General features: G+C 39.4%; 1 protein-coding gene across 2 annotated transcripts in view; it reads right to left on the reverse strand.

Moving 5' to 3' along the window:
* The window catches only part of LOC104117945 (uncharacterized), a 39091-nt gene extending 27165 nt beyond the window's left edge, over nt 1–11926 (reverse strand). For both annotated transcript variants that reach the window (XR_011408998.1, XM_070178054.1), the window contains exon 1: nt 11670–11926. Coding sequence is in view for 1 of the 2 variants with exons in the window: in XM_070178054.1 (XP_070034155.1) it covers nt 11670–11813 (144 nt within the window). In the remaining variant the exon portion in view is untranslated. The remainder of the gene's footprint in view (nt 1–11669) is intronic.
* Between the last annotated feature and the right edge of the window lie 980 nt (nt 11927–12906).

Consider the following 12906-nt stretch of genomic DNA (forward strand, 5'->3'; position numbering starts at 1 on the left):
GAGTTACAAGTTGAAGAACTCACAAGGTTGAAGAAGAAGGGCAAGATTTTTATTTCTACATCATTCTGTTCTATCATCTTTTTAAGCATTATCATATGTAATATCATCACAGAGTGTGTTATAAATTTTGTGATATTCATAGAGTATCTAGTACTTTCTAGTTCTTATTTTTTACATGCTTGCTAGTAGATAAGGTTGTTCATGCCTCAATAGGAATTGTAAGGTAAGGTCTAGCTCAGTAAGTGTTTGCTATATGTCCTATGCTTTTGGGAAGTATCCAAATGGCTATGAGATCATTCGCCCTCGTGAGACTTTGCTGGCAGCCGTCATGAGGCTGCCATCATGAGGCGATAGAGGCAAACAGGGATGATTATATAGCCAAGGCAATAGAGGCAATACTACTGTAGTTATTGCCCCCTTACATTTTTTTAAGCAAATTATACTACTAGGCGGGCTGCCTAGTAGCTATTTTATTAATAATAAAAAAGCAAAAAAGACCACAAAGGAAGAGTACAAGTAAAGGGGGCAAAAGCTACAGTAGTGTTGCCTCTATTGCCTTGGCTATATAATCATCCTTGTGCGCCTCAATTGCCTTATGATGGCAGCCTCATGAAGTCTCATGATGTAGCTGCCGGCAAAGTCCGCGAGGGCGAATGATCTCATAGCCGTTTGGATTATTCCCAAAGGCATAGGACATATAGCAAACACTTACTGAGCTAGACCTTACTTTACCTTACAATTCCTATTGAGGCATGAACAACCTCATCTACCAGCAAACATGTAAAAAAACAAGAACCTGAGAGAACTAGATACTTTATGATCATCACAGAGTTTATAACACACTCTAGTGATGATATTACATATGATGATACTTAAAAAATGATAGAATAAAATAAGGTAGAAATAAGAATCTTGCCCCTTCTTCTTCAAGCTTGTGAGTTTTTCAACTTGTAGCTCCTTGTCTTCCTCTTCAACTACCTTCAAAAATTCTTCAAACTTCATCATTTCTTCTTGGATCTATTGGACCTTGTAGAGGTGGTAGGGGCAGCCCCCTTTTGCTTTGCAACCCTCATCGGGAGTTGCCTAATGGCAGCCCCTTGTATCACTTTACCATCCCAACTATGTTGCCTCTCATGTGGTTTCTTTTTGCTTTTGTTGGAACCACTTCTCAAGTGTCTAGGTGAAAGATCTTCTCTAGTTACATTGGCAAAGCTTGCATCTAGAAGTTCTTTCCTCTTCCCTTCTTCATATAAACCTTGTCCCATATCTACACCAAATGCTTCAATAGGATTGTATCCGGGCACTAGAGCTCCTTGATCATTCCTCGGATTGTCAAGAGTTTTCAAAGTCTCCATGTCATGAGACACAAGAGCTTGTAGTATATTTGTAAGAGTCAAATTGTATTTTGCAAAAGGTGCACTTACACTTGTTGACATACCTGGAATTACTGCGTTGTCTTGATCCTTAGCATTAGACATATCTTTTACCACAACTGTTGCGTTTTGCTTCTGCCCAAAAGGTACAAATATTGGAGCATTAGGACTTAAACCTCTCTTGCTCGACAAAGTAGTAGAGGAGTTGTAAATCTGCTCTTCCTGCACCTTTACTGCCTCTTCATTTGATGTATAGCTATTTGAAGCATGATCTGCCTCATCCTCGCTATCATCTTGGAAACTATCAGCATAATCTTCTTCCTCATCTTCTACTTAATCAGCCCAAGTCTTACGATTAACCATAACTGCACTTATCACACCTCTATTGTTACCTGTAGAGAGTAATTATTGTCCGGAATCATTTGCTTGCTCACCAACATACTCACTCGATTGTGAAGGAACCTCATGAACTGAGGTATTCAGAGTAACCAATGGAGCCTTAATCTTTGGAGTGGTATGCATCAACATAGCTGTGTGGGACCTTTATCATTTTAGCTAAATCCAGATCGGAGATATGTAATGTTTTTGTTGCTGAAGCTGCCACTGCTTTTTGATCATCAACAAGCACAATGTCCTTTGAGACATTTACCGGAACACATGTACGTTTGGATATTTGCTGTTGTTTTTCACTTACTGTAGAGGTGGCTTGTCCAGTTTTTGAAGTTGCATCACAAAGTACTTGCTGCACATTCTTCCCCTCCTCATTCATCACATGATCATGCTCATTGAGCAATACGTCAAACGAGTTAGAAAACTCGATATTCTTTGATGTTATGACCTGGTCTTTCACACCTGGAGATCTCCTATTGTTAGGTAATCAATGTGTCACTGCTTGCTGCTGATTAGCAGGTGATTGAGCAACAACTGTCCAGTCCTCTCCAGCTATATTCTTTACCGTTCCATCTCCCATACATACCTTCTTTGGCCCATCAACATTCCCAGCAATTTTAGGCACCATACTGGAAATTCCAAGTTTTGCACTAGATTCACTTCCATCGTTTACACCAGCAGTATGAGCCACAACTGTTTGAGTACCAGTTGCAGTCGTGACCTACTTTAGTTCATGTACCTCAGTTGCACCAGCAGTAGCATTGTAAGTTACTCGGACTCGGGTACGGGTGTCCGACACGGGTACAGATCCAAAGGTCAGATCTTTCATGATCTAAATTTTAGGATTCGAAGATATGGATCTAGGTACGTGTGCGGGTGCGGGTGCGGGAATTCTGCAAAAAATAAATTAAAATTTTAAAAATATAGCTTAAATTGGATGAAGAAAATAATCTGAATTTTCTTGGCTATGGTCACAAAAAGTCGAGATAAAGCAGAGAGAGAATGGCTACTTTGTCTATTTTCTTGGTCTTTTGGAGGGAAAGTAGGTAGAAAAAAGATAGGAAGGATGTATTTTGCGACAAGTTCACTCTGTACCCCACTTTTTTGACAAGTTCACTACCCCACTTTTTTATACCCCACTTTTTTGACAAGAAAGTTCAGTAAGCCACTTTTCATGGGATAATACAATAAAAAATATAAAGATACCACTGGCCTTTATCATTTTAATTTGAAAATAATTTTTAGTTTTAATAGTTTACAATTAAATATTTGATTAAAACTCTAATTATTTTTGGTACAATTAAAACTCTAATTTTTATAAATTTAAAACTCTTGAACATACTATATGTAATGTTTAACTTTTATCTCATAAACCAAACATGGCAGGATATGTGTAAAGATGGTCAATTCCTAATTTAGTCTCTTAAGTCTTCTTCATCATTCCTCTACAATCGCGTCTTCTTCTTTCCTTCTATGAATCTTCTTCTTCTTTCCTTCTATGAATCTTCTTCCCCAGCAAAACCTTTTCCATTTCTCTATTTTTTCCCAGTACGAGAAGATTGACCAAGACAAAAAGCTTCAAAGGAGACAAAAAGACTGGTATAAATTACTACATAGCAGCGGAATTGAAGGTATTTTGTTTCCCATCTCTTCAAATCTTTACTTAGGGAAATCAATTCTCAAAATTTTTCCCAAAATTTTGGTCAACACACCCGATCTCGTCTGACCGGATCCGACACAGATCCCACACCCTTACTTGTGTCAGTGTCGTGTCGACACGGGTACGGCGCCCAAATTGCCGAATCCGAGTAACTTAGGTAGCATTATCAACTTGTGCCCTTGTTCCCAAAGCTGTGTACATTCTTTCCAAAACAGTAGTAGCAGGTATGTCTTTCAACCTTCTATCATCACCAGCCTCTTTTTTCTTTTCCAATTGAACCAATGTACTGATCTGCTCAACACCTGAGGAACCCTTCTCCAACTTCTGCCCAGCTTCACTAGGAACCGTGGCATTAGTAGCAACAGCTCCATTAGATTGCCCATGTCCAGCAAAGGCTTGATGACCAGCTTCATGCCCATCACCTGGACCTTTAGGACCCCCAGCTGCAACTCGATCACCCACAGGAACTGGATCTGTAGCAGCCTTAGAAACTTCTGCTGCACTCTTAGAATCTGTAACTCGACCAGCCCCATAAACTTTAGCAGCCTGCTCTCCTAAAGCAAATACCAACGCTTTTCCATCTGCTCCTTGACAACTAGCAGCTGCAGCTTTACTTTGTTGCATTAAATTGCTATCATGAGCCTGAGTAGCATGAGTAGCAGTAGTGTTCTCTATTACCACTGAAGCATCATCTTTTTTTTCAGGAATGTTAGCCTGATCTCCAGCCTTATTAACACCATCATTCAAACCTCTCCTTTCGTTCAAAATCTGTCTCAAATCCCCTTTAAACTTTTCGCCAACAGTTTCTATTTCACGATCCTCCAACTGGTTATCTTGTTGAAACTTTTTTAACAGTAGATGGCATTCCTCTTCGTCATGACCTTGGTGCTTGCAAAAATTGCAATAAGCAGGAAGATTATCGTAAATAATCTCCTGAAAAACCTCCAGTATCTTTCAAGATGTGTTTTCAACATGTTGCAAACGTATTTTCTTAGGAAGGTTATCGGAGAGGTCGAGTATTACCTTGACTCTAGCAGTGCTTGGCCGTGATCGAGTTTGAGTGGCCTTATCTATTGCAATTGGAGTGCCTACTGCTGAAGCTATGGATAACAAAGCCTTCCTTGCAAACAACTCAGGAGCAACATTTGGTAGTGATATCTACACCACAGCCTTAGTCGTTTCTTCCGTTGGATTGAATCCAATAGACCATGGGAACACCCTATATTGATGTTCTTCTCCTTTGTGCGTGAAATAGTTTACTGCTCGCGATAACGACATCACGAAATCCTCAAATTGATCAAACCTGATTAACAACTGCCTTGGCGCTAAAACTCCAGTTAAACAATGTCCCTTAACTCCAAGAAGTTTGGGCAGAAGAGTTCGAAGTTCCTGCAAAGCTGGTGCACGAGCAGATAACTTTATCACAATTGCCTGATGCAATCCTTCTTCTCTTGCAAACTGTAGTTGTTCCTCCATATCAAAACTGATCTTTGGTATTCCATGAACAAACTCGATTGGTTTTAGTTGTGTTTGATTCAAAACACCTGCTGGTTTGGATTGGAATAAGCGTCCAGCATATGTAGTTGTATTTGTAGGGTTTATGTTGCTCTCTTTAGGGTTTAGGCATGGCTCTCCCACAGCCAAAGGCTGGGGAGAGATAGGCGCAGCCATGGCTGCCATAAAGTTCCATAGAAATCACCTAGAGAGAGGTGAAAGCGTTTTGACGATGGGGTTTTTTGCCCCTCTTACTTGTACTTTTCCTTTGTGGTTTTTTTTCCTTTTTATTATTAATAAAATAGCTACTAGGCAGCCTGCCTAGTAGTATAATTTGCTAAAAAAAAAAAGGGGCTCCATGTATACCACATGAACATTTTCTCAGCTTTAACACCAAACATCTGCGGTGCAAGCAAGAATCATTTGCTCCTATCAAACTCCAAAAGTATCGGACAATCCTACATGCAACATGTCCCTGTCCCATATTCATGAAAATCTCCAGTGTATATGATAAAGCTTGAGTGATCAACCATCCGACACGAATTGAGCTTTACAATTGCGAATGACATGAAAATAACAGTTACCTTCAATTTCAAAATAATGGCAAGCCACAAAATAAGGATTAGGGCGAAGCTAAACTTTCAGTCAGAGCAGCAGCCTCTGAGTTCAATTTACTAGTGTCTGTGAGAAAGCACGGGAGAAAATATGTTATTGATATTGGATGATAAATACAATACAAGAGGTCCCTATTTATAGCTATACACTACAAGGAGATATTACTCCTCTTCCAATGTGGGACAAGACTACACTATACATATCTATAAACTAGCACTCCCCCTCAAGCTGGCGCATACACATCATATGTACCGAGCTTGTTACACATGTAACTAATACGAGAACCAGTAAGAGACTTAGTGAAAATATCTGCTAGTTGATCATTCGACTTTACAAACTTTGTAACAATATCTCCTGAAAGTATTTTTTCTCTTACAAAGTGACAGTCGATCTCAATGTGTTTAGTCCTCTCATGGAACACCGGATTTGACGCAATATGAAGAGCATCTTGGTTATCACACACCAGTTCCATCTTGCTGATTTCTCCGAACTTTAACTCCTTGAACAATTGCTTGACCCAAACTAACTCACACGTTGCCATAGCCATGACCCGATATTCGGCTTCGGCGCTAGATCGAGCAACTACATTCTGTTTCTTGCTCTTCCACAAGACCAAATTACCTCCTACTAGAACACAATATCCAGACGTAGAACGTCTATCAAAAGGTGATCCTGCCCAATCAGCATCTGTGTACCCAACAATATGCTCGTGGCCTCGATCCTCGAATAGTAATCATTTGCCTGGAGCTGACTTTATATACCGAAGAATGCGAACAACTACATCCCAGTGACTATCACAGGGAGAATCCATAAATTGACTTACAACACTCACCGGAAAAGAAATGTCAGGTCTAGTCACTGTGAGGTAATTCAATTTGCCAACCAACCTCCTATATCTCGTAGGGTCTCTAAGAGGCTCCCCCTATCCAGGCAGAAGCTTAGCATTTGGATCCATAGGAGAGTCAATAGGTCTGCAACCCATCATTCCAGTCTCCTCAAGAATGTCTAAGGCATACTTTCGCTGTGAAATAACAATACCTGAGCTAGACGGAGCGACCTCAATACCTAGAAAATACTTCAATCTGCCCGGATCCTTAGTCTGGAAGTGCTGAAAGAGATGTTGCTTCAGATTAGTAATACCATCCTGATCATTGCCAGTAATAACAATATCATCAACATAAACCACTAGATAAATACACAGATTGGGAGCAGAATGCCGATAAAACACAGAGTGATCAGCCTCACTACGAGTCATGTCGAACTCCTGAATAATTGTGCTGAACTTACCAAATCAAGCTCGAAGGGACTGTTTCAAATCATATAGTGACCTGCGCAATCTGCACACACAACCATTAAACTCCCCCTGAGCAACAAAACCAGGTGGTTGCTCCATATAAACTTCTTCCTCAAGATCACCGTGGAGAAAAACATTCTTAATGTCTAACTGATAAAGAGGCCAATGACGTACAGCAGCCATAGACAAAAAGAGACGAACAGATGCTACTTTAGCCACGGGAGAGAAAGTATCACTATAATCAAGCCCAAAAATCTAAGTATATCCTTTTGCAACAAGACGAGCCTTAAGCCGATCAACCTGGCCATCCGAGCCGACTTTGACGGCATAAACCCAACGACAACCAACAGTAGACTTACCTGCAAGAAGAGGAACAAGCTCCCAAGTGCCACTCGCATGTAAAGCAGACATCTCGTCAATCATAGCATGTCGCCATCCTGGATGAGATAGTGCCTCACCTGTAGACTTAGGGATAGAAACAGTGGACAAAGAAGATATAAAAGCATAATGAGGTGACGACAGACGATGGTAACTTAAACCGACATAGTGGGAATTAAGATTAAGTGTGGATTGTACACCTTTGCGGAGTGCAATTGGTTGACTAAGATGAGACAAGTCCGCAGTAGGTGCAGAATCTGATGCGCGGCGTGAATCACCTGGGCTTGATGCTGGATGTGGACGACGATGATAAGTCAAGAGTGGTGGAGCTGCAGAAGGTTGAACTGGATTATGTGGAGGAGCTGATGCTATAGGTGGTGGAGCTACAACTGGAGCTGTAGGTGGTGGAGCTGGAGCTATAGGTGGTGGAGCTGGAGTGACTAACTCTCCAAAAGATGAAACTGGTAGTACCTCAGAAATATCTAAGTGATGACCTGAACCTGTGAAGTATGATTGGGTTTCAAAGAAGGTAGCATCAGCGGACATAAGGTACCGCTGGAGGTCAGGAGAGTAGCATCGATACCCTTTTGTGTTCTCGAGAAACCCAGAAATACGCACTTAAGAGCACGAGGAGCTAACTTATCTGTTCCCGGAGTAAGGTTATGGACAAAACAAGTGCTTCCAAAGATACGGAGTGGAAGAGAGAACAAAGATAAGTGGGGAAACATGACAGAGAATAGAACTTGGTTCTGGATAGTTGAAGATGGCATACGATTAATAAGATAGCAAGATGTAAGAACTGTATCCCCCAAAAAATGCAACGGAGCATGAGATTGTATGAGTAGGGTACGAGCAGTTTCAATAAGATGTCTATTCTTTCTTTCAGCTACCCCATTTTGTTGAGATGTGTACGGACAAGATGTTTGATGAATAATCTCATGAGATTTCATAAACTGCTGAAATGGGGAAGACAAATACTCTCGGGCATTATCACTACGAAATGTGCGAATAGAAACCCCAAATTGATTTTGAATTTTAGTGTGGAAGGTATGGAAAATAGAAAACAACTCAGATCGATATTTTTATCAAAAATATCCAAGTGCACCTGGAATAATCATCAATGAAACTGACAAAGTAGCGAAATCCCAAGGTGGAACTGACCCGACTAGGACCCCAAACATCTGAATGGACTAAAGTAAAAGGTGACTGCTCGATTATCAAGACGCCGAGGGAAATGGGAGCGAGTATGCTTACCGAGCTGACATGACTCACACTCTAGAGCTGACAAGTGAGATAAACCAGATACCATTTTCTGAAGTTTTGACAAACTGGGATGTCCCAAACCGTTTATGTAATAAATATTGTGAATCAGTAACAGGACAAGTTGTAAAAGGAAGACAAGATGTGAGTCCATGTGATTTAGCAAGGATAAGGTAATAAAGTCCGTTTGATTCACGCCCGGTACCAATGATCCGCCCCGTACTGTGTTCCTGTATAAAAACTTGGTCATCAAGAAATAAAACAGCGCATTTAAGTGATTTGGCTAAGCGACTAACAGCTATGAGATTAAAAGGACTATTGGGAACATAAAGGACTGAATCTAAACGTAAGGAAGGAAGTGAGCTTGCTTGACCTATTGCAGTTGCCATGGTTTGAGACCCATTGGCCATTATGACTTTTGGAAGAGATTGAGAATACGAAATAGTAGTGAAAAGAGATTTGTTACCAGAAATATGATCTTATGCACCTGAATCGATGACCCAAGACTCAGAGGATGAAGATTGGGAGAAACAAGTCACGTTATTACCTGTTTGAACAATAGAAGCTATCTCAGAAGATGTCTGCTTACATGCTTTGTAATGAAGGAACTCAATATAATCTGCTAAAGAAACCATCCGACTATTCAAAGCATCGGTTCCCATGTCGCTACAATTTATAGTAGTAGGGTTAACTTGAAATAGTGAAAATAAGTAACCCCTGTGAGAAAACTGAAGAAATAGCTTGAAAAACACTGTATACAGCAGGAAAACAGAACACTGTTCTGCACCGGAAACATTGTTCTGTGCCGGAAACACTGTTCACGCGGAAACAATGTAGCTCGCCGGAAAATTCCAAAGTTGTCGGAATTTGTCGTAACCAGGATGGATAGACTCGGAATTCTCTTGCGAGCAAGCTTTCCTAAAGAAATGTTTTCAAAAAATGGCCGGAAAGGTCACTGTTCATGCCGGAAAATATAAAAGTGGTCAGAATTTGATTTGAATTAGATGGGTAGGCTCGGAATTTTGAGGAGAGCAGACTGTCCTGAAGAAGTTTCGCGAAAAAATGGCCGGAAAGTGGCCAGAACCCTCGCCGGAAAAGTTGATGTTGCCGGCGCGTGGAGGAGCGTGGCGGCTTTTCTGCCGGATAAATTTTCAGGGGTTGGTCATCGGAGGGTAATCTACCTCGTGGTGGTGTTGGTTTTAGCACAACACCGACAGAAAGTGACTTTCACTTAGACAAGCCTTAGGTCACCGGAAAAAATTGCACGATGACTAAGTTCTTTCTTCCCGGTTAACGCTGGAATGGCGTACAGCGATCTTTTCTCACTAATGCTCTGATACCATGTGAGAAAGCACAGGAGAAAATATGTTATTGATATTGGATGATAAATACAATACAAGAGGTCCCTATTTATAGCTATACACTACAAGGAGATATTACTCTTATTCCAATGTGGGACAAGACTACACTATACATATCTGTAAACTAACAGTATCAATGACTACTATACTAATATATCTTTCACAATTTATCCTAGTGTAAAATTATTCTAAGGCAAAGCTCTACGTAGTCCTTGCCATCTTGCTCAGTAGTCAGAAAAAGTGGACGAATAACACTGATGCATCTACAATCCTTAAAACATTGAATCCATCTCAACATCACAAGGGTCGACAGACACAATAATTGCATGAATAACACCGATGCATCAATAATCATTAGTAAGTATAGTTATGTCACATGACCATAGTAAACGGGCACAATAATTTGTTCGAATTCTGGTTCTTTAAATTCATGTGATTTCTCTATTGCAACCAAAGCGCTTGTTGTAACACTAGGACATCCAACAGCATGATGGTCTTCTTGAGGCAACGATGGGCCAGCAGAACATGGACTTATTTGAAAACAGAGATATAGATAGCAAATTCGAAGTAGTGTACCTCTACCTCCTATATTCCTTTTAACCTGGACTAGCTCCACAAAAACCTTCTTCTTAATATCATCCTATATTTCAAATGCTGCATGTAATATATTTGCCACTGTCAGCAATCTCTAAGTTTCTACATTAAGAAATTAAGCATCACCTCTACATGGAAATCATCACAATTTCAGTCCAGGGGGTCAAATCTAGTAGCTAAATAATGAAGAAGCATACCATTGAAACTGCATTTGAACCATCTACTAATAATTAGCTGAAAAAATTGGTACGCCATCGCTTCTTCTATGGCATATCATGACCTTACTGCACTATCATTTACACGTGCTTTTGCGCTAAATCAGGAACTCCAAACCTTATTTCATTGGTCGTATCATTAATTTGTGGTCTTTTTCTATAACTCCACAGTGGAGCTTGCCGAGTAAAAGCAAAAGTATCGTGAAACGCAATTCCGCTCTTCTTCTCACAAACAGTAGAGGTATAAACAAGCTGAAGTAGAATTTTGGACGTTTGGACAGGGCTTGACTATTATTCAAGCCAAACTTGACCTCAATTCAAGTATCATACAAGCTACATGTGCAAGTTGATCTTGGCTAGCTAAGACATACTTGAACACAGTTGGCTCAACTCGAACTCGGTTGGCTGGCTAAGAGAAACAAGCCAAGGTCGAGGTCGTCTATGGATCTAACTCTATAAAAGCTAGTTCACAAGTACGTTAAAACAAATGAAAGTTTTTTTGTTTTTTCACTTCATAAGCTAGCAATGGTCGAAAACCAATTTGGTTACTGAATATCCGCTGAGTGGCATATCAGCTAATGGTCATAGGGATACAGTTTTGAATAACCAGTTCTTGACATTACAAAAGCAAAGTTACCACACGCTACACATCAATTGCATTAGCTTATGGTTTGGCGTTGTTTATTTTTATATAACTGTGGTGTCCGAGTTAGCTTACGTACACCAAAGGATTGTGTTCAGAACAGAGATACCTATCTCTCAGCAAAACAGAGGAAGTTGATATTGTAGGACGGTTCACTATGTTAAATGATTCTGTTAATCGTGGCAATGGTTTACTCGTCCTGTAAGAGATTCAGATGTCTCTACCACAAGTTCCATATCCTGTGGAATGGGGAAAATAGAGGAAATGGGTGGGCGGCTAGACCTTCCGATTTGGCATTTATCAAAGGCGGATTGAAAAATAATATCTAAACGAACGTAGAATAAGTAAAAGAATCTAAGAGGAGAGGGAAAGATAGACAAGCGTCAGGTTACCTGGTCGAGCTTACTGAGATGTATATAGCCAGTGGTTCGGTCAAGCTCCCCCCCAAAAGTGCTGCCGGTTTTCTGCAGCAATTCCCACTCCTCCAACGTACTGATGCGGTAGACGAAATCACCTGCCCCCTCTCTCCCAGTCATTTCTTGGGTGCTTGGAACTTGGAAGTGTGGAACGGTACCCCCAGATTTCACCTCCTCCTTTTAACCTAAATGGTCCCTTAATTTTGGGTTAGTATTTTTCGAGTTAATTCCCTTGTTTGGATAGGATGGTTGTTATATATCGCTTTATAATATATTGTATTATATTGTATAATATTATTTTGATGTATATAATATTTGAATATATTATATTATTTGTCGTTATTTTATGGTATTATGCACCAACAATATAAAGAATAAACTTATAATATTATAAAGAAAAAAAATATACAAGGTGAAATTATTATTTAAAAATATAGGGTAAAGGATAAAATAAGGTAATTTAATAGTAAGGAAGTGCAACATGAGAGAAAAAATAAGGTAATGACTTACCACACCAAATCGGTAATATTGGATTTAACAATACGATATAATAAAATTTAAGTAACAATCAAAACAAACATTGTATTTAAAGTACAATATGTAACCACCATCCAAACAAGTTGTGAGTGCCGATTCAAGTTATAGGAATGACGCACTAAGGGGTCGTTTGGTTTGAAGACAAGTTATTTCGGGGATTAGTTATGATGTGATTAATTATATTAGGATTATTCATCCTAGTATTATTTCTTATTGACTGATTGGTATATTGTATTATTCCTCGGGTTGTAAATTTTACTGCTTTATCTTGGTATAACTTATCTTGTAATTACTATTCCACCATCTGCATGTATAAATTATCTACTATTTTTAATCTTGCGATAACTTATCATAGGATAAGGCAATACTAAATTTTTATCCCATGATTATTTTTGTTTATCGTACCAAACAACTCCAAAAATTATTGTTTATAGCAAAAATCACCTATATGATTTTCATTATCCCACCAAATAATTTTTACATGAAAATACTAAAGAAAAACATAAATGGTTACTTAAGTTTAAAAGTAGGTCTAAAGTTATCCAATAAATAGAACATTGTATATTAATCCTTTAATTTATCATAACTAAACATTTTAAGTCTCCCGTTAATAGCACATGTAGGTTTCATGTGGCCATGCATAGTATTCTTATGATTCCAAAACGCAAATAAAATG

This window comes from Nicotiana tomentosiformis, chromosome 6 (assembly GCF_000390325.3).
Source record: "Nicotiana tomentosiformis chromosome 6, ASM39032v3, whole genome shotgun sequence".
NCBI classification, from domain to species: Eukaryota; Viridiplantae; Streptophyta; class Magnoliopsida; order Solanales; family Solanaceae; genus Nicotiana; species Nicotiana tomentosiformis.